The 26,690-nt window shown below is 36.3% G+C and overlaps 1 protein-coding gene across 9 annotated transcripts in view; it reads left to right on the top strand.

Annotated features, from left to right (window-relative positions):
- Positions 1-26,690, top strand: part of LOC100648757 (FERM domain-containing protein 5) — a 69,439-nt gene that overhangs the window by 14,345 nt on the left and 28,404 nt on the right. For 6 of the 9 annotated variants that reach the window (XR_007225445.1, XM_048409349.1, XM_048409348.1 and 3 more), the window contains exons 3-8: positions 2,003-2,045; positions 5,220-5,396; positions 11,498-11,709; positions 18,094-18,246; positions 21,861-21,875; positions 23,046-23,134. Coding sequence is in view for 8 of the 9 variants with exons in the window: in XM_048409349.1 (XP_048265306.1) it covers positions 2,003-2,045; positions 5,220-5,396; positions 11,498-11,709; positions 18,094-18,246; positions 21,861-21,875; positions 23,046-23,134 (689 nt within the window). In the remaining variant the exon portion in view is untranslated. Of the gene's footprint in view, positions 1-2,002; positions 2,046-2,532; positions 2,647-5,219; positions 5,397-11,497; positions 11,710-18,093; positions 18,247-21,860; positions 21,876-23,045; positions 23,135-26,690 lie in introns of those variants that run through there. The other 3 variants (XM_048409351.1, XM_048409347.1, XM_048409350.1) reach the window with 3 other exon arrangements.

Below are 26,690 nucleotides of genomic sequence, written 5' to 3'. Positions count from 1 at the left end.
TCCACCTACTATATCTGGAAAACTAATTGTCGGCTCAACTTGAAAGGAACATAGTCGAATAAGCAAGGTAAAAATGTCCCTAAACTAAATTAAACTCGCGATAAGCGAATGGAAAGAGCTTCCTAGAACAGGCATTTCGATAATATTTTAGCCCCTTATTCCCTTAACTATTAGGGTAGTTATTCACCTAAATAGGATTTGCAGTTTCTACTTGATTTTTCTTCTTCTATCCCATAAGGAAATATTTTGACTAAAAAAGTTATTTCTCCGGATTTTTCAGAACAGTGCGTCATAGCTCAAAAAATTACAAACCAGTATTTTTATCTTCTTGCGCGTATAAGGATGACCTATTTATACAATTGACATAACGTGCGCACCATACGAGTATTATATGCGATTCTAAATAATTTTTGTCTTATTTTTAGACGAGTGAATTTTATATCGTCGTTCTGCTAATCAGTTCAATTCATTTGATCACAGGATTTACTCGTCCGTGCATCTAGCAGTGATATTTCTAAAAAAATTATTTTAGGGGAGGGAAAGAGAGGGAGAGAGAACGTAAAATTCGATAATTCGTGAGATGTTTTAAACGAAAAAGTGAGATTATTAATTTCATGTAAAAATTCGAAATACCTCACGAATTACGTTCAACGACAAAGGTCGTGATAAGCACGTGATAGAGGCCAGGTGAATCAGCCATCGATCGAACGATCGTCGATAAAGCCGAGAATACATTTTCTTCAGAAACATTTAGAACCAATTTTTATTTTTCGCTCGTCGTTACGTTTGTGACTTTGAGCGACCTTGAACGACCGTGAGATTCGAATTCATTTTGATCGAAGGATTACGATCGCAGATGTTCAAAAATACATCGTAAACACGTCCATCCAGGAAGAAAGTATTCTGCATCGCGTAATAATTCTCTCGGAATCAAACAACTTTTCTTTCAAATATTTTTCTGTGTCTTAAAAATAGAACGAGTTATTTATACTCCCGTTTATTACATATAGCGATGCGAAACTGATTTATCTAAGAAAAAAACATTGCTGTCCAATGTCTGACGAGAGAAGAGAAATATGTCGTAACGCGCGAAATTCGTGCCGTGATTGGTTACAACGGATTACAAGGAAAATGGCTACAACGTATTCTGGTATTGTAGAAATATCACAATACGTTGCGGTTGTTTTCTTCCATAGCCACAACGCGATACGAGATAAATTTTGGAGGACATTTTGTCCCTGTCCCCGTGACCTGACACTTTGGAACCTCGGACGTTCGAGAGGGTCGCAGGGCTGCGTGAAATCTTGTTACTTCAAATCTCTGTTAATAAAAATTTCATTGGTACGTTGGTAAAATTTTCCTGATTAAAGTCAGACCAAACACGACATAGTTTAAATCACGTTTAAACGTATATACGGATAAATGTATAATAGAGGGAGAAAATAAGTTAATAAACGAATGTCGCTAAATAAGCAAATATGCTGCAAATTGTATCGCCTGTGGTGTTGTTTTTGGTGAGAGAAGGCTCACAGGAATCACATCGGTAACAGCTCTAGTCGATAAGAAGTTGCGTCGCTGCGTCAACATTCTCTGACCGCTATGTTGTTTTCTCATCGAGTCTCGACCTCTTTCGGACCTCTTTCACTCGCGCTGTCTTTTGCCAAGTTCGTATTTATGGAATACGATCGAGTCCTGTACATACGATAACTCATCGCCAAGTAGTCTTGATTTTCCGTCAATTACGTATACGAGAAAATACGTATTTACAAAGATATATGTAGTTGCTAATACGTGACACAATAATAACAATTTTGTTATTCGTGTAAGCCAATAATCGAACAAAAATTGGACGTTGAAAATTCATTCGTTATTCATTAAAATAATCCGTTAATCACTTGTTAGATCGTAGAATTATATTTGATTTGTATTTAATATTACTAAAATGAAACAACTCATGTGACAAATAATATTTAATTAACCGTATTAAATGAATCTGTTTCAGCATTGGTTAGATCTGGCAAAAACAGCGATTAAGCAAGTAAAAGGTTAGTACTTGGAACTCTATTGCATTGCTTGAATGTTTAAGGTGATTGTTACTTAAATGTTTTATTGCGTGTCTTGTAAAAATTCTTAATATTTTAGTACCATAATTTTTCCACACTGTTAAAATATAGCAAAAATATTAGCGAAAGATATATCGTTAGACTAAATGTTTTGCACGTAATTTATTCGCAAAAGGCTGGTATTTGTCAAACACGATTTGATTTCGATAAATAATTGAAGTTACGTAAACAAAAGAGTCACGCGCGAGAAGAAATTCAAATATGAGAAATGAAATGAAAAATAGATTCCTGTAGACTGATCTGAAAATACATATTTTAGGAATTAAATGAATTAAGCGGGGTGAAATAAACTCTGCAAGGTTTCGATACGAGAATTTCTGCAAAAGATAGCACGTAAATTCGATCGTGTATAACAATGCACAGCTGTGGCCAAGGTTTCGATTGCTGTGTTTTTTCTTCTTTCTGTAGTCGATCGTCGTGGGTCGATGTCACATGAAACTTTCAAACTCTCTAGTGACCTAATACGTATCGTATTACTCCTATTCGTCCAAATAAACAGAAGAATTTGGTCTTAGGAAAGAAAGTAAGAAATTTCATTTGACAATTTACCATAGTCTCTCTCTCTCTCTCTGTCTGTCTGTCTGTCTGTCTGTCTGTCTCTCTCTCTCTCTCTCTCTCTCTCTCTCCTTCTCGCTCGCTCAACCTTTTTGGCTCTTTTAAAATATCTCAAATATTTTTTTTTCGCGATATCAACTTTTACTCTCTACATAGGTGTATAACGTTGCCATCTTCTAGTAACCTGCCAAGGCTGTCCCGTATAAAATTTTCGTATTTTATGCCAGTAAGCGTTCCGTTAATGAAATATATACCGATTATCGTCGTTGATTATTAACTTGTTTCATCAGTTTCGTTAATTGATAATATCCGTGGATTTACCACAAACCAATATCGTATATTAGCCGCATTTACTTTCCATAATTCGTAAAACTTATCTCATCGGTAAATAATATCGGAGCAAATTGTATTATCGTTTATGCGCATTTGCGGAATCTTATATCATGCGGAAATTTATGCTCGACGAGAATTCTCTATACGCTATGCCCGCTAATGTCAGACTAACGTTCGATCTACCTAATTAATCAACTAACTGATTAATTGATTAATTAATTTTTAACGCGTCTTACTTTCGTAATATGCGAGGTATTCAACCGGTAAACAGGGGTTAACGTGGCGATCATGCCTATCATGCCGATTCCGACTTTTGGCAATCAGACTAGTTCCACCTTTCCTATAATAATTATTCGTTTCACGATTCACGATTAACATGGTGTATTAATAATGAAAAACGTCTTTTGCACGTATTATAAAACGACGATAAAATTTTTTCCAAAGTTTGTTCTTTTTACATGAAATATTAATCGGTGGTTTATGAAACCTAATCAAGCATAATCCTTCTCTTAATATGAATATACTGTTTGACCGTATACCATCTAATCGACGTGTTAAATAATTGAAATATTTATAATAAATATTTGTAATGTCAAAGAGAACTACTCAAACGATATAACACCACTTGACGTACGTGGTCTCTAGTTTCTTACTAATGTTTATTATTATTCGTGTTCCTTGCCATTTCGCTTTTTGCTTTCTTCGCATTCTTAGGCTTTACAAACGCCTACGTATAAACCAAGTACAACGACTAATATAGGCGCAATATTACGAGACGCAGCTGTAGGCTCGTTAGAGCACGTGGTACGATCGATGCGGATGTGCACGAGCTTTAGTTGCGCGATGATTTCGACGTTGCATCGATGTGTGAAACGGATGCCATTGCTTGTGCTAAAGGTCGTTGAAATCGTATAAACACCTTCTATTTTACTATGAATAAAGAAATGCAACGATCTAAAAAAGGAACGTGACATTGAAATCTCCGTAAATCGTTCGACTCTATAAAAAGATTATTATATAATATAGCATATACAGGGTGGTTGGTAACTGGTGGTACAAGCGAAAAGGGGGTGATTCTACGCGAAAAAAGAAGTCGAAAATATAGAATAAAAATTGTTCGTTTGAGGCTTTGTTTTCGAGAAAATCGACTGTGAATTTTCGCTCGGTACGCGTGCACTTTATCACGTCTCGTTACAACGGATCTCACTGTAGATCGTTGTCTCAATGGATATTGTCGCAGTTTAAGTTTGTTTTTGCCGTAACAGAAAATTAGGAATACATAATGAAATAATATGAAGTAATCATAAAGTTTATTATTACAAAAATTGCTGAAAATGTTGCCCATTCTGTCGAACACATACTTCTGCTCTTCTAATTAAATTTCTATGAACACTTTCTAACGTATTCGATCGTTTTAAAGTATAAAAGGCTACAATAATCTTTTCTTTCAATTGCTCGCATCTTGTGATTTTTTCAGAATAGACAATTGATTTAATATGGCTCCACGCCATAAAGTACACGCATACCGAGCGAAAATTCAAAGTCGATTTTCTCGAAAACAAAGCCTCAAACGAACAATTTTTATTCTATATTTTCGACTTCTTTTTTCGCGTAGAATCACCCCTTTTCCGCTTGTACTGCCAGTTACCAACCACCCTGTATATATAGTACGAGTCGTTTAGAAGCCACGCTAACCACGGCTCCATGAAGCTTATTCTGAAAAAAAGCATGTTTTTCTCGTTGAAAAAAATATTATACACTTGTCGATTGTTGGAACCAAGGCGTCATTTTTCCACTGATCTTTTATTTCGTACAATACGGAATCGCGTAACACGGCATTTTTTCTCGGGAAACTAACCAACTAACGCGTTAAAGAGGAATACTCGTGCGGAAAAATTACAATAACAAAGACTCTTGCGTAAGAATTTCGCAATTATTGCGATTTGCAATTATCTAATTTGTCTTCCTGTAATAAACGAATGCATAATAGTAGTTTGTTGAAATTAACCATCGTCGTCGATGCATAATTTTGTTAAACAAGATAACGGAATTGCGAAAGGCGACGAAAATGGTAGAAAAGTCTGTGATTTGAAAGTCAGATCTGTATACTGCAGTTATTTCATAGGGGCAAAATTTATTAACAACGACGATTCTTTTTTTAGTATATAACAAGTAAAATACGTTCTCTTTATTGCGAATATGTTCTAGACATGGATCCGATTCTGTTCAGTTTTCGTGTGAAATTTTATCCACCGGATCCTCTGAGGTTGAAAGAAGAAATAACTAGGTATCAGGTTTACCAGCAGCTTAAGAGAGACCTTCTTCATGGCCGACTATATTGCAGTCCGGGTGAAGCAGCGCTGCTCGCCGCATGCATCGTGCAAAGTGAGTAGATCTTATATTCGATACGACTTTATTAAATAAAAAGTTATTATCGAGTGATTTTGACGCGAATATTTGAATATCAACCGGCAGAATGGTCTATAGCTGATTCTGCTTGAAAATGAGTTGAAGGTATAGAAATAGTATGGTTCTAGCGATGTAACGTTGAAAACAAGAAGCGTGTTAGGTGTTTGAGATTTACGGAAAAAGAGTCTGTAGCACATCGAATTAAGAGAGCTCTGGTTAAGAAGTTTTCGCTCGAAATATATATTTTTCTTCACAAACAACTTGTTGGTCATTGTCGTCATTAATTACTTGCGACTTCGTTCTAATAAATACTGGAATAAAACGTATCGTTACGGCTGTGTCCTAGCCGTCGATTTGGATCTTTCGATGGAACAAGGATGAATTAAATCACGGAAGAGTGTCGTTGGAACATCGTAACGTTGTGAACGATGTAACTTACAAAACGATTCATCTGGAAATGTCACTTCCGTTTGGTACTCGTTTCTTGTAAGGAGGAATATTCAAACTGAAAACAACGGGAACAGAGCGATAAATTAACATTTGTATAAGTTACAGCAGTTTTTAAGTAAATTGCATTAAATAAACTGTAAGACCGTTTGTGTTTCTTTTGCTTGGAAACAGAATTCTCTGTTACATGGATCTTTGTTACGTATTTATTTTATAGTATGTTACTGTAAAATTTTGTCGTACTAGATTCGTGTACATATAATACTAGTAGCTTATGTCAGACTGTATTACGTTACATATGCTTCATTGCATATTTAAATATTCAAATGTACATGTTTAGGAACGTTACGATAACGTTTCATTTTCTTACACTTATAAGTTAGAGAACATCTATTAAATGAAATGATAATATGTTTTAATAATTATTGGACTGTGGATTTTTATGCAAATTTATTTCTTATACCGTACAAGTATCGAAGTAGAACTTGAATAGCAATTCATTATACCTATTAACATTTATAACGAGTATTTCACTTCCAATATTTTGCATACTCTGTCCATAAAATTCTCCAATTAGTATTCCAAATATCCCAAATTTTCCCAAGGTTTCCAAATCCTACGCACACTTTCCTAATCGTATTTAAAGAAGCGAAAAAGTAAGGACAGGGCTGTGAGAAAATTATAAGCGAAAAACACGACTCGCTCTGTGTAGTTTCGGTTCAGCAAAAATTTAGAGAAGAATATAATCTAGGCGTGCTTTCAACAAAGCACGATGCAGATGCAACAAAATTGTATCTAAGATGCTCTATAATATTCTTTTTTTATTTGTTAGAATATTTACAATCAATTCTCGTTGAGAATTTTCAGTAACTTCATTTAGCGTGATACAATGACATGATTTATAATAGTTTATATTGTTGGTTCTAGCAGGATCTAAGGATTCAATCTAAAGGGTATTTTCTTTTTAGTCTGCGGATCTGGTCCGTCGTGTCAAGTAGTTGGCTGACTAATGGGTTGTGGTGGTTGTTGACTCTTGCGTTATATCTGCTTCTGAACTTGTATATTTCTTCTTTGATTGTGGGTATCTTGAGGTCGCGGTGGATCGTTTCGTTGGTAATATACCAGGGTGCATTTATTAGGGATCTTAGCGTTTTCGATTGGAAGCGTTGGAGTATTTCAATGTTGGAATTACTTGCTGTTCCCCATAGTTGGATTCCGTAGGTCCAAACAAATTTTATTACGGTCTTGCTCTATAATTTGATTATCTTATTTTTAGATGCTCTGTAACTTTCAAGTTTCAAGTATCGATTTTCGATAATTTATAGTAGATAGAGCTATCACCCACTGCATATTTTTGTCACACTGCTCGCACGTTCGCGACTTGTTGCTTCCAACCTGACCGATTCGGCATAGGATGAAACAGCGATGTAAAGTGATAGTTGCAATGGAAACTAAGTAGGACGTTTTATTCGTTTATCTGTTATTCGTGTTGCCTTGCGGCTAAAGCATGACTTTCAGTTGTCTCTTACGATCGATATTTCGACTAATTCTATATCCGATCGTAATCTTGCCGATATTCCGATAATTTAATTGCTTTGAATTTTTATTTACGAGAGCATCGTAAAACTTTGATTTTCACAATAACGTGTACTACGTTCACGCTTTGGATATCCGCTGAAAAACCGGATTATCGTCGCTCGTGATAAAATCGTTTTTAATAATTTTACAAAATTGCAACAACGAAGAATATAAATATTACAATATTTAGACAATTATTAGTTGCAAAATTATTAGGGTTGTCTGAAAATACAAAAAATCCTTGTCTTCGACCGAGTCAGAAAAATGATTCCGGAAGAAGCATTACACGCGTATGCAAACTAAAGACGTCGAATGGACCGAACAAAGGCACAAAAGAATTTGAAGGAAACAGCAACTTATTGTCCAAATTGTCTCGATCAGTCTCAGCTATGTATAGAATGCTTCAAAGTTTTACATTCTAAATAATTTTTTAATAAACCATTTTCGTATTACTTTTATAACGATTCAACAGTTTTATTATTATGGAATGTCTTTTCAAATACCTACGACGATCCTTCGCAAGTAGTCAAATAAGCGACACCCGAATATGGGTGACGCGACCCTACCGGAAACTTTGATGTCACCCGAATACGGGTGTCGTGGCAGTCAACGTGTTAAGTGAATTTTAGCCCCGTCGTAGGCAAAAAGCGTTTATATCTCGGGAAGCAAAAGCTTCCGCATCTATGTTTATACGATCTTTTTTAATCTTTAGGAAGACCGGAATGCGGTAGCAAAGTTTGACCACGTATTTCCGTGTCGCTCTGTATGTCACACGCGTCTTTGGTTCGTGAGATTTCGTTCAGGCGATGAAAGACTCAAAGATCAAGAAAGCCAATGATCGTATAAATCAACGATTTATATAGGAATGTTTTAAGAACGATAATCGAAGAAAATTCAAGAACTTACTAGAACTTGGAGCGAAACGTAAGAGCGTTCTTGATCGTTGAAAAGCTACGGGGAAATTCAAAGAACGCGTGAAAACACACCGAGACACAGAGAGACAAAGTATGAAATTAGACACATTCGCGGACGCACGAAACAAAAAGTTCTTCTTGCAAAGTATAGGCTCCTCGTGGCCATAGGATGTGTCGTAGCTTTCTTCTCTACAAGGTTGGTGACATTAGGTTTGAGAATCACAGTGCGTCACAGTCTTTTTCATTCTTCGTTCTCATTTCATTTTGGCTTGTTCCTCCACTCTCCAGCGATGTCCCGACTCTACGGAAAAGTGGTTTTACAAATGGGGCTTCAAAATTAACGAAAACAAATCCACACATGTAACCTTCACGCTGCGAAAACAAACCTGCCCTCAGGTGACCATTAACAGTATAACAATTCCTAACAAGGATTCAGTCAGATACCTGGGCATGACTCTGGACAGCAGACTAACATGGAAACAAAACATCATAGACAAATCGAAGCAACTCAAGGCTAAACTTAAAAAATTCTACTGGCTCATTGGCCGACGTTCCAACCTAATCACGCAGAGCAAAATTACACTCTATAAGACCATAATAAAACCTGTCTGGACCTACGGAATCCAACTATGGGGGACAGCAAGTAATTCCAACATTGAAATACTTCAACGCTTCCAATCGAAAACGCTAAGATTTCTAATAGATACACTCTGGTATGTTACCAACGAAGCAATACATCGCGACCTCGATGTATCCACAGTCAAAGAAGAAATAACCAAATGTAGTAATAGATATATCAAAAGAGTTAACAAATACGGAAACCCCCTAATTACTAAATTACTTAATACGTCGAAGCAGATCCGCAGGCTAAGAAAACACCATCCGTTAGACCCAAGCACTAGATTCAGCTAGAAATAAACTTATTATAAATAATTATCCATGTCACTGCGCCACGCCAGAGAAACTTGCTCAAAATTCCCAATGCGAGAATTGATTGTAAAGTAAAAAGGTTCAGTAAATTTCCCAACCGGGTATGAGCGATCAATCGGTAGGAGGTTACTCTACACGAGAGGATAAATAAAAACGTGCGATGTCACTTCTCCGCGTAAGATTTCATCTTCAACAAGTAAAATCTGAGGATGATTAGCTAAAAATTGATCTAGTATACACGCATGATAAATTTCCATGAATTAGCCTTGGAAATTAGCCACGTTCAAGTATACTTGGTAGATTCTCAAACTCGACTTTCTCGAGAACCAAACTTCGGACGAAAAGCTTTATTCTACATTTTTCATCTATCTTTGCACACAGCATCACTTGCTAGTTGGTTGACCATGTCCCGCAGGACAGCCTTTCTTACATTTATATTTAATTTGAAATAAATTTTTCTGTGTGCAAGAATCTATACGAATCAAAATTGGTCAATTCTTTAAATAGATTCGAACAAATAAGAAAAGAACAAAATATTTCTACGAGCCTTATACTCTGAAAATATCTGAAAATGTCGTTCAGTGTACGTATTACTATTTTGTTTGTATGCTCTCAAGTTCGGTATAAATAAAATATTTATTTTACGATGAAATATGTAAATACCATAGGAAAGGATTACAATTATCTGCTATTTTTTATTTCTTATTTACTATTTTTTGTAAAGGGTTGGAAGTTAGACCCAAGCACTAGATTCAGCTAGAAATAAACTTATTATAAATAATTAGCCATGTCACTGCGCCACGCCAGAGAAACTTACTCAAAATTCTCAATGCGAGAATTGATCGTAAAGTACTTGTAAATTAAAAAAGAAAAAATTTTGGCTTGTAGGAACACTGAAACTTTTTATTATTCGTTACCGAACGTGAAGTATTACGCGTACTCCAGATTCAGAGCTTTCCCCGGATCGATCGTGTTATACGTTGTACCTTGCGCCAACGTTTCGTAAACGTGCTGTTCCTCAGGTTTGCCCGAAGAATTAGAAACAAGCGATATATTCTATGTATATTGTATGAATGTTGACCAACAGATTTACGAGGAAGAGTAGCGAATGTCCCCACTGTTGAATCATCGATGACCGACGACGGGACTCTCGCCGATCCTGTCACGACGATACGTACAATTCGAGAATTCCAACGATACTTTCTCTCCGGACACACTAAGATATAATAATAAGATTAAGCGATACTTGTAACTAGGTTTTTTTTCGTGGGGAAAACCTTCATAGGCGCCCCGCGCCCTCCGGGAAAAGTGCGCCGGGTAATGTCGGATTCGTTCCGGCTAAAACCTTCACGGTGGTCGTCCTGACGATTGGTAGGAGTGCCCCGGGACCCCTTGCGAATTACTGCCGGGGAAATCCTTCGTCTTCTCCCTGATAGTGTTATCGGAAGTCACTCGTAACTAGGCTGCGGATTTTTATGCATTCGTGGAAAATTGTCAAGTACGAAAATCTACAGAACCCACGTGATATTCCAAATTGTATAAGATACCTAAATCAGAGTACATACTATAGTATAGAGCAGCTAAAAAAGTTATTACAATAGCGTCTGCATACGTGGCCACGATTTATTCCCATCAGTTGCTGGAATTGCTGACTCGAGATAGGCTTCGGCGTTATCTATGATCCACGTCGACGTAATCGAATTACTGGAATAAGGAAAATAATTTTTGTATTTTTTATCGTACTATCGCGAGGTAACCTTGGTCGGATTATCGAGATCCGCACGATCGAAATGATACGAAGGAACGAAAGAAAAATACGAATTTCTAATCCGTCTCGTTCGCACTGTCTACTTCTCTCACTCTCGATGCGGATAATGTGCAGCAATTCTGGGAAAGTCGCCTCTCCGGATACATAGTCAAGCACTTGCCCGATCGCTGGCCATTCGTCCGGGCGTTATCGTGTTTAGTTTTCGCTTCTCAAGTTCTTCGTTCATCATTGTTGCTCGGACATCCCAAGCGTGTCGTATTCCGAAGCTTGAAGTACGTAGCGATAATTTTACTTCCGATGCTTTTTTTTCGTGAAAACCACTGGTGCGATAGCTGGCGTATTATCGAATTATCTCCTTACGTATCTTATGACGTTACAATAGTTACATAAGTAAACACAGTCTGTGAACTAAACGTTTTAACGATAATTTGTGATTTTAGGTGAAATAGGAGATTATGATCCTAAACTACACGAAGGAAATTACATTTCCGAGCACAAATTACTGCTTAAACAAACGGAAGCTATCGAGGAGAAAGCTATGAAACTGCATCAAACAGAATTGAAGGGATTCACCCCGGAGCAAGCGGAAACTCACTTTCTTAGATTAGCGTCGCAATTGGACACGTATGCCGTTGACCCACACCCTGTCAAGGTAAGACCAGAATGAAAAATAATCTTTTCCTTCCAATTGTGTCTTCCTGTGTAACGCATCTTATCCTCGTAATTTTTAAACTTTCTTCTTTAATTGTAATCGATAGGAAGCGAAGGAGACTCATTGGTATCTAGTCGGTCAACAAATACACGCATACGGCAGTAGAAAGAAAGTTTAAAGTTGTTAAGAAATTTGTTCGTCTAGATATACAACTTGTCCACATATATACAACTTTCGCATTAAATTAGATCAGATCAGATCAGATCAGATTAGATTAGATCTTTTTCTACCGCCTGCGGTTAAACTTTCTTTCATCCGCTATCTTTTATGAGGTATATAACAGATAAAGACGAGGCTGATGTGACATAAACTTGAGGGTTGGATGATAAAATAAAATAGCTGAGTCGTAACGCGACTGTCGAATTTGCTTTTATTAAACTTTATTATGAATTCAGCAATCACAATGGAATACACACTGAATTAACACACATAAATCACAACTCACTCCAACAACTTTATGTAAAACCTAGTTACACTGATATGTTAAGTACGCGACTAGTCTAAGGGTAGAAACTCGGTAAAAAGATGTCGACTATTCTAAAGATAGAGACTGTGTAGTATTTTGTGATGATGTTGTGGCGGAGGAAAGCTAGGGGTGGGTCTAAGGCCACGAGATGAGCTGATTCGTTAAGGACAATTTTAATTAGGAAAGTGAGGACGATAGACATTGCTTTCGATTGGAGCATAAGAACCTTCCGTATCTTCTCGTAGTAAACAAAATGTAAAGAACACTGGAAATAGAAGATGCTTGTATTTGGTCTGAAAGACCTTAACCATGAAAATGCCAGGATTTATGATGGGTTGACTCTGGACAGGAGATTAACGTGGAAACAACACGTCACAGACAGATCGAAACAACTGAAGGACAAACCCAAAAAACTGTATTGGCTCATTGGCCGTCGCTCCAACCTAAGCATGCAGAACAAAATTACGCGCTACAAGACCGTAATAAAGCCTGTCTGGACCTACGGAATCCAACTATGGGGAACAGCAAGTAACTCCAACATTGAAATACTCCAACGCTTCCAATCGAAAACGCTAAGATCCCTAATAAACGCACCCTGGTATGTTACCAACGAAACGATCCATCGCGACCTCAAGATACCCACAGTCAAAGAAGAAATATACAAGTTCAGAAGCAGATATAACGCAAGAGTCAACAACCACCACGACCCATTAGTCACCCAACTACTTGACACAACGGACCAGATCCGCAGACTAAAAAGAAAATACCCTTTCGATTGAATCATTAGATCCAACTAGAATCAACAATATAAACTATAATAAACTATGTCGTTGTATCACGCCAAATGAAGTTACTGAAAATTCTCAACGAGAATTGATTGTAAATTTTGTATCAAGTAAAAAAATTCATGTTGGGTCCTTAAGACTATTGAGGGTACGCAGTAAGGATGCGTAGACATCTGGATGCCATCTTGCCCTAGGTGTGTGGCCTGGTCTCTGATGTGGATTGACATTTGGTTTGATGTTACACCGACAGCCGAATATCACAAGTGTAAACGTATTAGGAGAGTTTTGCTATCGTCCAGTTTTTCGTATCGGTGTCGGGACATAATTTTGTTGGAACGGTTCTTGCATAAAATCACTCGTACAGTATTCTAGAAAACATACGTAGGAAAGTAGCTGCATGGCGTACTACCTGTATTAACAACCATTTTACGTTCTAACATGGTCTAACTAGAAAAGCAAAGTTTTGAAAAACGCACCTATCTAAGTAGCGCTATTGGATGCTGAATGTACAAACGTAATGACGATAATTTGGTTGACGCAGCGGATAAAGTTAAGATGGTACCAGTACTAAAATACGATGTCGTACCTAGATGCAATTATTCGCAATTATACACAATTCTATGCAATTATACGATTGGTCGTACTATCGCGATCGTTTTCCACACGCACGGAAGAACGAAATTGAATGCAGACAAAAAAGGAATGATAAAAAATTTCTCATGCTCGATATTGGTCGTCTCGTCGCAACTTCGCACGAATCTGTCATGTAAACTTGAGGGTTATATGATGAAAACAAAATAGCTGAGCCGTAACACAACTATTAACTTTGTTGTTTTTTATTAAACTCTATTTTTCACTTAATATTCACAATTGAGTATACACTGATCAAGTACGCGACTGGTCTGAGGGTAGAAACCGGTAAACATATTCTAAGGATATAGAATAAATGAAGTTGTACTGACGGTACTGTGTCTGAGGAAAGCTGGGGGTGGGTGTGTCTAAGGACACGGGACCATCGGATTTGTTGATGACAATTTTGTTTAGGAAAGTGAGGGCAGTAGACACCGCTTCCGATTGGATAATAAGAAGATTGGTGGACCAGGAAGGATTTTAGCCGCCCTCGAGAGAAAGTTGCTAGTGGAAGATACCCAATGTGAGGAAAAGTAACTTTCCCGGGTCAACCCGTAGTAAACAATAAATGTAAAAGAGGCAGTTAAAATAAAAGATACTTGTTTGGTCTGAAGAACCTTAACTATGAAAATACCAAAACCATGATGGGTCCTTAAGACTATCGAGCATACGCGCCAAGAATGTGCAGACGTCTGGCTATCATCTTGTCCGCGGTGTGTGGCCTGGTCTCTGATGTGGATTGATGTTACAAATCGATCGTATATAGCTATAGCTTGATCAGCCACAGCGCATATATCTATATAGATCGCGCTCGTTTCAAAAGACGTAAAACAGATTGAAGCGTAGAATTTGATAAAACGTAGAGCGCAGCTGTTACCGCAGCTTCTAAGTTATGGCCAACGTTACCAGATTGAAGGAATTAAGGGAAAAGATCGCTCTGATAACAGGTAAAGGTAGCAAGCCGGTCGGTAGTCGTTGTCTCGAGATTCTGCATCTTTATATATTTTGTAGTTAAGGTGTTTTCTTTCCTTTGAAGTGATCGATCTTGGTTATACAAGTTGCCGTATAATAACTGTAATTTATTACGTATAATCAAAAGTTGCCGTAGTTTTAGAGACAGAATATATAATGGAGTGCAATATAATAAAGTGGATAAGAGGGGAGGTAGATATATAAGAAAAGACAGATCGACAAGGAAAAGAGTTTAGATGGATATAAGGAAGGAGGCAATAAGGTGATAACGCCATATGACTGATAGGATGTAAAAAGAGCCATTGCCTGTCAGGCAGACAAATCTCCTCCAAACAATCCAGAAGAGGCTTTTTTAAAATTATTATTCAATTCTTTTCATTCTCAATTTGTCCAATTTGGACATTTGGTAGAATTTTTTAACTGTTTGATTATCACGTGGGTGACTACCTCCAGCGGGATACCATCTTCTTGTTTGTCAGGTTATATCCTTTGTGAGGTCTGCTGGGTGTCTCCTTTTTAGCCTTCTGTCCATGTTTATGGTTTTGAACGTTTCCGCAGCTAGCCGGTTTGAATGTGTCGCTATTCTTTCTTTGTATTTTTCTGCGTACCTGCTAATTTCTTCCTTGACCGTTGGTATTTCCAGGTCTCTCCGTATGTCCTCGTTTCTAACGTACCATGAGGCGTTTACTATTGTTCTAAGAATTTTAGCTTGCATTGTCTCTATTTTGTTTATATGGCTCGTTGCTGCTGTGGCTCACTGCTGCTGTGGCTCATTGCTGCTGATCAGAAGAGGCTGAAGACGAAATTCGAGTTTTATCGTTAGCAAAATTGTATCTCTGGAGTAATAATATCACTCGTCTTGATAAAGACCGGCGACCTTTTTAATAGAAGATTAGCGATACAACAGAGAAATTATCGATCGATCAACACCTTACGCAGGATGCGTTGCGCGTAATGTGTCGACCGCTTAGGGGACGATCTTACGTGGGAAGATAAGCTGGAAACTTAGAATAATATTTTTTTATTCAAGGTTTAGTAAATTAAAACTCTAAGATCCCTAATAGATGCATCGTGGTATGTTACCAACGAAGCAATACATCGCGACCTCAATGTATCCACAGTCAAAGAAGAAATAACCAAATGTAGTAATAGATATATCAAAAGAGTTAACAAACATGGAAACCCCCTAATTACTAAATTATTTAATATGTCGGAGCAGATCCGCAGGCTAAGAAAACACCATCCATTAGACTCAAGCACTAGATTCAACTAGAAATAAACTTATTATAAATAATTAGCCATGTCACTGCGCCACGCCAGAGAAACTTGCTCAAAATTCCCAATGCGAGAATTGATTGTAAAGTAAAAAGCTTTAGTAAATTTCCCAACCGGGTATGAGCGATCAATCGGTAGGAGGTTACTCTACACGCGAGGATAAATAAAAACGTGCGATGTCACTTTCCCGCGTAAGATTTCATCTTCAACAAGTAAAATCTAAGGATAATTAGTTAAAAATTGATCTAGTATACACGCATGATAAATTTCCATGAATTAGCCTTGGAAATTAGCCACGTTCAAGTATACTTGGTAAATTCTCAAACTCGACTTTCCCGAGAACCAAACTTCGGACGAAAAGCTTTATTCTACGTTTTTCATCTATCTTTGCACACAGCATCGCTTTCTATTTGGTTGACCATGTCCCGTAGGACAGCCTTTCTTACATTCGTATTTAATTTTAAATACATTTTTCTGTGTGCAAGAATCTATACGAATCAAAGTTGGTCAATTTTTAAATAAATTCGAACTAATAAGAAAAGAACAAAATATTTCTACGAGCTTTATACTCTGAAAATATCTGAAAACGTCGTTCAGTGTACATATTACTATTTTGTTTGTATGCTCTCAAGTTCGGTATAAATAAAATATTTATTTTACGATGAAATATGTAAATACCCTGGGAACGGATTGCAACTATCTGTTATTTTTTATTTCTTATTTACTATTTTTTGTAGAGCGTTGGAAGTGCAAGACGTAGAAAAGAATTTAAATCAGTTGCCTGCCTGGTTGTCGACCGACGCAATACACTGGCATGCAAAATTAAAGGATCGCTAAATTTTCGATGAAAAATTCTCCATGTTTGAACCGTCGTGACTTTGGGGAAAAATAAAGTCGTACAAGGATCCGCCTGGACTAGCTTAACCACGCGAAGCTTCCTCTTTCACGATCCTCTGTGTTCATATGTTTCACAGTTGTTTTTACAACGTGTACAACGGCTGAGAAAGCAAAGATACTTTTTCCTTTCGAAAATTCAACAAATTCAAACAACTCTGCGAAATCAAAAAAGTTTTTTTGGAGATACGTTCCCAGATAACTTTGAAGTCTCCCCTTTACAATGACCTGTAAAAAGTTGATGTACAACTTTTTTTTGTTGATGTTTTATCGCACTTTGAATGAAAAGTGTACCATCGGCAGTGAATTAACTCACGTTACACCATCGGACTTGTATCTTTTGTGCGTGTGTATTATGCATCTAGCGTGTGTTTAGGGTATGCGTAATGTGTGTGTTGAATGTGCGTAATGTATGTAGCGTATGTGTCTGTTGCCTTGTGAATTGTTGACATAATTCGTTTAATGGGATTGGAAAGTAAATATACCAATAGTTTCTATAAATTAGCGATAAGGAAACACCAGGATCTAGATCTTATATTATGCGGGACAGTTTTGAAATTTGAATAAATGTTATTAAAATTGTAAATGCCGATGCTGAAAAGGAAAGGTAAAGGTGGAAGTGGCGATGAATATATCTCTCTTATTTGAAAGTGTTGACGGAATTAGAGGCACAAACAGAAAGTAGTTCAATGTAGCTGAATGTATTAATTGATTTATTCGATTTAGCAGCAAACAGGATATAGAGAATGCAGAAATAATTGAAAAAATACATTTATATTATATCATACGAGTATAAGAGAAGACGCGTGCTCTGTTATTCGGAAATTCCGTCATCCAAACAATTATGTATGGCATTTATTTGCTGTTTTTCTTTAATTTACTTAATAACAGCGTGTCTATCACGAGCTCTGAGAGTACAAGGACGCCTACTCTAAGGATCGAATTCAATTTCATCTTCGTCTCTATATCTGTTTACGATATCTCTTTGTCTGTTTGACGTCGTACTCGCCGTTTTATTTATTTTTAAGAGACTCGCATTTCTATGGAATAATTTTCCTTCTTATCGATCGAATATCGCCAACTGTCGTACCTCAACTTTCACGAGCCTTTGCGAGTCGTCACTCGCCAAATATAGCAAATAGCAGTTGAAGAGATAATCTAAAATTAAAAAAGCAATACTAAAAGTAATCTAAAACATTACGTACATATACGAGATTAGATTTTATTAGATATTAAATTTTATATGTATAAATAAGATACATATACGCCGTAGTAAAAGTGTCCTTTTCTTTTCTTTTTCAGGACCAAAAAGGTGCGCAATTATATCTCGGCATTAATCATTGTGGAATCCTAACGTTTCAAGGATCCCGTAAAACACACCATTTCCGCTGGCCGGAGGTTCAAAAAATCAACTTCGAAGGAAAAATGTTTATTGTACATTTAACGATAAGCGAGGTAAACGCTTCTTTTAACTTCATTTTTTCTAATTATAAACACACGGCTGGAATTTAACTATTAACTCAAATTAGCTTTGACAGGGAACTTTCATAAGATTACGAAGATCATTATGTTAAGATTAATTTCTGATAAAATGAAACGGATGTTACAACGACGCGTATATTGGTTCTATATCGTTACAGAAATGTATTACGTATATGTATGAAATACGTGTATATTTTATTCATATGTATCTATATTGGAATGTTTCAAGTCATCAGACATCCTTTGAATTTATTTCCTCGATTTAATCGATTCGATAAGATCAACCAAGCTCGTATGTTTTACGCTTGCCTTTGCGTTTGTTACAAATCGATAGAATAAAATACAATTTATGTATAATATAGGATAATTAATTTTTTGATTATTATGGTGTATCGATTTACTATTATACCGCAAAGTTTTTCGCGTTTGGTGGGGAATTTAAAAGGCGTAAAAATGCACAGAATGCAAAAATATATAAAACATGTAAAACGGAGTAGTCGTTTTAATATCGAATAGACGGAACAAATTTCTATTTAGGTTCTATTCTCTTCTCCATGTTCGTAAAAATCTAAAGATATATTAAAGAAAGATTGGCAATCGACAGACTATCGTCTTTTTGACTTTGCTGATTGTAGCAACGTTTCCTCTTAATAATCGATAAGCCGATGTTACTAGCTTTCGTCTAGTCTTTAGTTCTAATAGCTGCCATCGTTATAATACAGATATAGACCGTTTATTTCGAAAGTGATGAAAGTCCATACTTGGAAAAAGAAGTTGAGAAGACCAAAAATTTGCGTACACTTTAATATGAACATTTTATTTATGAACAATTTACGATTTAAATCTTAAAATATTCGTCGGTTGAAGTTTCGTTAATAGATGGTTTTGCATAATCATTTATCTTGAAATTGGTGCAAGCCCAGGTTTCTGTAATTTGTGACCTGTCTGCGAACAGTCTAGGAATTAATCGAAAACAAATGGTATTGAAATTAAACAACGGTATCTCGTTTTTCCTGCTCTTGTAAGCAAAAGCATAGATTAAAGCGCGAATCATAAGTTTCGAACAATGAAAATTTCACGACTCGTAGAATTCGCTAATTTTTAAAGTGGTGTACATTCGTTCGCGATCCTGAAAAAAGATATTGCTCTACTTGATCCTCAAGAGCTACTTGTATAACGAATTTAGTCGCTTAGAAACTGGACAAAGTAGATCTTATCAGGAGCTTTTAATCATTAAACGCAAGCATTTTGATATCTCGAAACAAGGGAAAGTAGAGTTACAACGCTTTCGAAATAGCGGTCCTCGCGAAACTGTATGAAACGTTAGAAATTTTTAGTGTCGCGTCGTCCAAGCGAGCTTTTACTTTTCTGTCCGCGTCATTAAAAAGTCAGGCAACGACACGATACATTCGTAACAGATGTCTACCACTATTCCAATACCTTCGTCAATTTTTATACGTATTTACTTATAATTACTTTGTTTCATTTACTACGATCGTTTTTTATATTGTTACTTATTATACGCAATTTTTCTTAGTTAAGGTAAATTTGCCCAAGATTGCCGGTATTACCTAAGATCGAATATATTTTCACATGGTCGTTATGCATGGCAGCGCGATGCTTGCCTGTATATCGAGGTCGTTCTTTATTTCTTTTTCCTTTTTTCTTCTTTTTTCCGTTTCTCTCGCCTGTTGGAATTATTCTAATGCTATAAATAGAGCCTGACGTCACATCGATTCATCATACGTATAAAAAAAATCGGATGATCAAGCGATCAATATGAGAGCTCGTGCGTTTTCGTTCAACTTTATTATCAAATCTAACATTAAAGATAGTCGAATTATTTTTATTTTCCTTAAAAGCGAAGAATGGCAAAAGCAACAAAGTAATCGCTGTTATTACTTTAATCATTTCTTGTGAATGTGATCGATGAACCAACCTTGACCCAGTGTCTGAACGTGGTTTATAGGATTACTAACTCCATGAGTCTTCCAATCGTTTCAAGTATATCGACATGTCCATAAATACAATGTTAAAAGTGGAACAGAAATAGACGGTTTTTAAATATTTGGATCCTATCGAAATTAATCTTAGTTCCATAACAAAATTAATGTTAACTTTCTATCCGTTTACGTTTAAATTAGACGCGTTTTACGTATTTCTACGTAATATCAAAAGAGAAGGTCTATGTTACTTTTGAATTAATTGAATTTTTTATGAAGGGCGATATTAATTGAATGAAATATTATAATATATATTGTATATCATACAATATATATTATATATGTATATGATATACATTGTATGATTGTGTTGATATATATTGATATATTGATATTGTATGATGTATATGATATGATATGATATATTGTATATGATATACAATATATATTATAATATTATGTTAATTAATTTTAATAGTATCTATAATTATAATGTTATAGTTATTAATTAAATATCGAAGTAAAACACACAGTAAACGGTAAAAGCTTGTAAAATTTACAGACCGATGTAATTGCCATAGAAAGATAAAATCTCATAAGCAAGAGAAACACGATTATTCAAAATTAGAGATTAAATTTAAAAACCATAGAAACAGATCATATTCGGTGTTTCCATTTTGTATTCGGATATAAAATTAGATCTTTTAAAAGCTTATTTTCCTGTTAGATACACCGCATATACTGGTTCATGATACATCGCGGATCACGAAAGTATTCCAACTTTTTACTTTTTATGTGTACGTTATATGGAAGAATTTGAAATCTAGTTAAACGTTGTAACGAGACACGACTATCGTGGATTGCAATGCGTGAAATTAATCTTAAAATGTACACACGAGTTACAAGATATTTATTAGACGAGTAATTGAACGGTGATGAGTAAAATTATTCGCTACACTGATAAGCTACCTACGACATTCGGTGAAACCAACTTTAGCATTAACCAAATGTTTACTACTGTTACTCTATTACTATTACTATTGTATACTGACTTTTCATTAAGCGTATGTTTGTAATAAACGTTTCCCAACTTGTTTATGCGTGTACATCGTCGAATGGGTTTCTGCTATGTCGGAATTTTGCTATTATAATAACGATAATCGTGTCTCGAATACGGGGTCCGGTTGAGCGGAAAAAGGAAAAAGAAAAAGAAAATAAGAAGAAGATACGGGGTAAAATTTTGTTGCCCGAGGTTTAGTTTTCAAGAAAAGTTAATGGGAGAATTTGTGAAAAATTAATGTACTCGAGCTGGCGTGGAAAAATAACGAAGAACCGCGGAATAAAATTCTTTCGTTGAAGGTTTCGGTTTCGAGAAGCGGCATACTTGGTTACGGATTGATACACGCGCACGATTCTTCAAATTTATTTTTCTCAAAAATAGCCAAGATATTAATTGCGTAGATACGCGTAAGTGTTTGATTACTTTCGCGAACCGCTACCACTACGCTCTTCTCACGAATCATCGTTCTTCGTATGTGCTAGCATTTACTCGAATCAAAGTCAGACACCTTGTACGTTATGCGTTCGATATTGTTACGAGTTCGACTAATCTTATTATTTTCTACCGCTGCTGGCCCTATCCAGGACGTGAGAACAAAGGTGAGTCGTTTCACAGCAGTCACACGGATTGTTCGTGTCTTTTAACATAGGTGGAAATTACATGTTTGATTGATTATTGTCGTGTAATGCGATCAACCTGTTACTAGTAATAATTCGGCAATCGGTGTGAGAGTGGAGAGCAGATCGCTGTATCGCTACTGGCGGAAACTACGAGCAGAGATTTCGAACGATTAGCTATCTCGATGAAGCGACGTAATTGTTTGAAGTCTCTTAAATCGGTATTAAACCAACAATTTGCCTCGGTAGATTCTACACTGTCACTGTAGGAGTGCATTTAATAATCGTTTACTTTTTAAACATTCGTAATAGCGTTATTGTGCTGTGTGTCAGTTATACTATTTTATACGTTATGTCGGTGGTTCTTAACCGAAACGATATCTCGCAACAATAACGTTCCAGCGAATCAAGCGTGACAAGTAAATTCGACGAAAGAATTATTCTAATTACAGCTTTCACGAATACAGCGTCTTTCTTCGAAATTAACATTTTTCCCTCCTTACCGTTATCTGTACTGTTCTTTCATCCGTAATTTATGCATTTGAATATGTCCGTGAAAAAGTATGTTCATCGATTGTTTAGATAGGTAGCTTTACTACCTTGGTGATTTTGTTGTTCCGCGAACGTGTCTTATAATGTGAAAATGTTGCGCGATTTCGAGCAGGTTAAAAACCACTGCCTTATGTGTTCAACAGCTTTATATAGAAGAATAAAAGTCACTGAAATAGGCAGCGTCTATGTGGAAAAGATATATGGATCGGATATACGATGAATCGGTACTACGTTACTATGTTAAAGCAACATACGTAACAAGCGTACATTAAACGTTAAATAACTAACGCTTATTATGGAATTAAATCGTTGTTGTTTATCGATACTAATCGGAATGTAATTGATGATAGACAGACGTAGTCAAACATAATTTACGTGTAATAGTGTGATAGTAGTACCTGGTGTGAAATAGTTACTTGAAATATTTTGGTTGTGTCAGAAGGTATTAGTATATGATAAAGAGAATCAGTCGTTTTTCTTTTCCAAGAATTTTCTTCCCTTTTGTCGCAATTACGTGATAAAATAACATGTAGCTGTAGCTGTCGAAACTAATGTACATAGAGTAGACGTTTTAGTGCAATGTTTCCCAACCATTTTCAGAAAAAGCACACAGTTGGGTTTAAGTGTCCCACGGGATCGAACTGCCGCCACGTATGGAGATGCGCCATCGAGCAAATGTTATTTTTCACGTATGTATGCTGTTATTCAGCTAATGGCTTTTAACGTACTGGCATGAATAATCACGGCTTCGTATATTCTTATATCAAATATATATACTTACGATCATGTGTATCGTGTCCTTGGATCGTTAGTGAAACGTTATAACTTTCAAGTGTTCCATTGCCATTTCGTTAACGAGTTTTACGCATAAGGTGTCCCACCTAACTCTGCCACTCTTAATTACTCTTTTATTCGTCACGATAGAAAAGCATGTGGCGAGAGAAAGTTATCGCGTTTCGGGAAGGGAATTAGGCTACGAGATTGGAAGTCGTCTCAAGGTCGTATCTTCCGAGATTGTATCGCTAGTTACGTTTTTCTTTCTTTTTCTCTTTTCGTTTTTGTCTTTCTTTCTGGCCCGCAAATTTCGCATATAAAAGATCGAGGTGAAAGCTCGCGTGAAAAGGAATCGCAGAACATCGTGAATAATTAATAATTAATAGACAGCGTTAAGGTATTTGTTATTTTAACGCGCGTTAAAATGTTCTCCGCCAAAATTGGTACATTTGTTTAAGCCAAGAACCTATGCTCGTCCAGATCGGTTTATCGTATCCGAAATCGAACATTCCTGCGTACGATATCTTTGATCATCGTACCAATATAATTGTACGATGAAGAGCACGCAGAAATGGATATCCACGGGGCGTGATCGGTAAAACACGAAAATGGATTGCAACGCTCGTGCAGGCACATCCTCGGTTATGGCAAAGAGAGCTGGAAACGCGACCGTTTTTCGTCTAAATAAGAGCATCGAGTTTGAGGGAGAACATTACGAGTATACATTAAAATAACAAATAATGCGTTTATGCATATGTTTTTGCAAACTGTTTTTGCAATTCCTTTTCACGCCAGCTTCCAGTTCGATCTCCTGCTCGGGAAATTATCGGCCAGATCATTCGAGGATCATGCTACGGGACACGGTTGGATGCGTTTTCCTCTCAGCTTTTTAATGATTAAGAGGTGGAAAATGGGTCGTTTTGTTTAACAAAAGGAAACTCACGGTATAATGTCGGATGGTCCTGAAATTACACTCTTATATCCTAATGTCTTCTTGCAGGACGATAACTTTCTCTCATTTTCTTGTATCCTGACAAATAAGAGAAAATGAAGAGCGACGGTGTTAGGTGTATCAGATCTGATAACATGTTATATATAGGATCCGTAATCCATTGTACAAATGGGATCAGAGAGATTCTATGGCTGAAAATACGAGGAAAATCAAGAACAGTGAAACTGTGTTGGAGGAAATCGACTCTCAAAACTTGACAAGTATGGATTAATTTGTTTAATTGCCAGCTATACAGGGACAGGTAATCGACAGGAGATTACCGTATGCGTGAAAGTAAGTCGAAAACGTAATATTTGAAGAAATCGAATATGAAAAGTTGCCCGGTATTCGAGCTTATTTTTGTAGCGGCACACGAGTAGAGGACGATTCAAATCATGTTGTTGTTTTACCTCGAAGTACCAAGATCGTTAGGATACATGTAATGTAAGAATAAATAAATTCCGGGCAAAACAATATCGCTGCTACGTACAACCGTCCAACGAAGACGAATTTGAATTTTCCGGCTCTCCCCCGGCCGGTATAAATAAACGGACGCAACCGAAAAGAGTCGAGTATCTATCGAGTTATCTATCGAGTTATCAACGAATTATCAGTGATCTAATTAACGAGTCATTAGCGAATCTTACTTTGCGATTTACACACCGTACGAGCCCATCGGCGAATATAGTCGGTATACTAATTTATTATTTTAAATATATTGGACGGTTTCAACGACAAGCAATAACATTTAGCCCTTTGCACTCGAGGACTTTTTCGGCCTGGCGTACCAGCTGCTTCGGATGATATAGCGTATACGTGAACTACAGCTAGTGTAAAATGATTTCATGTACAAATTAATTTACAAAAACATTATATCCTAATAATTTATCTATATTTACATCTTTGAAAATATGATCTTGTAATATTAATTTCTGTATTTTTTGTATGATAACTTATAAAGCACTCGCCGAGATGCATTCTTGATATAATTAATCTCATTTTTCAACAGTTCAAAATCAAGTTCATCTTCATTTGAGCTAATTTCACTTCTGAAAACCACTCTTTTAGGCTTTCTAAACTATAATACTTTTGCCATGATCGTCGAATCCGAACTAACGTTCGAGACTTTGTTTCAATACCATAGTTGAACTTATAGTTTCGAAGGAATATGGGATTAAATATTTTATCTCCATTTTAAAGTCTAACACTTTACACATCCTAACAAAGAACACAAAGAGCTAAGGAACCAATTTACGAAGCAATTCTCATCGATCGAAGATGTCGAAATCTAGCATAAACAGGGACTATCGCCTCTCGAGCGCAAAGGGTTAATAAATCTCACGATCAAACATCCTCTATACAAGTCCTCTACATTTTTCTTTTTCAAAACAGGGCCCTGGACAAAAATGTATTCTACGTTTTCGACTTGTTTTCACATGAAATAATTTCCTATGGATTATCCGCTTTCGTCTAGTTGGGAATTGGACGAGTCCGCGTGTTCTTGACAAATTTTCAAACTCGATCTTCTCCAAAGCGAGGCTTCCAACGAAACACTGTTTTTAATTTTTGTCGTATTTCGAATCACAGAATCTCGCGAGCTTGCACTACGAATCACGGACCGCATACCGTATACGCAGTTTTTATGCTGCAAGGGAAAAACATATTTTTACCAATGATTAGTAAAAATGTAATGTAAAGTTATAAAATGATCCAAGATTTTTTTTTTAACACAAATGTACACTAACTTTGTATATAGTACTATGTGCATCTAGCTGTGCATCTATGTATGTATGTAACTGTTTATAACGGAATGATATTTATAAATTCGTAGATAAACACAATGCTATATATAATACACATATAGGATCGAACACAGGGAAGCGTAAAACTTTCGTATAAGAAATATAAAATAAAATGATCTCCTCGTGAAACTTTAATACGTTGTCTTATCTTTGGAAAAAAGCTGGTGCACTGTATCTTCTTGCGTATCATTCTTGAACCAAAATTTCGAGATTCGTTTAGTATCATATCTGCTGTGGGTTATCATTTTTAAGTAGGTACAGCGCAAACGCTGAAATGAAATTTATAAAGACTCTCTATCATTCATCGTCTATGGTTCTGTCCAATTTTCCTCTTGTTAGAAAAATTCGATTCTTGGCAAGTACAATTTCCCTTCCTTTTACCCGTATTTCCAGCTCTCGCGCATAAGATTATTATTAATTAGAGCCCCGATCCTAGGTGTCTTTCTTCGATCGTTTTGTCACTTGGTCGTTTCCATCTTTCTGCCAGCAAACGTATGATTTGTACTAACTTGAACGAGCTCTTTGTTTATGATAAATGTTATATATGCGTATAGTTACGAAAGTTAGTTGTCGTAAATTATGAAAAATTTCCTAAAATGATTCTGAAAGCGAATTCCATCTTCAAGCTTTAAGACGATAACCAAAAGGATAATACATTTAACCCCTTGGCAATTAACC

The sequence above is a fragment of the Bombus terrestris genome, chromosome 10 (genome assembly GCF_910591885.1).
Source record: "Bombus terrestris chromosome 10, iyBomTerr1.2, whole genome shotgun sequence".
NCBI classification, from domain to species: Eukaryota; Metazoa; Arthropoda; class Insecta; order Hymenoptera; family Apidae; genus Bombus; species Bombus terrestris.
This window is presented reverse-complemented; position numbering and strand designations above follow the sequence as displayed.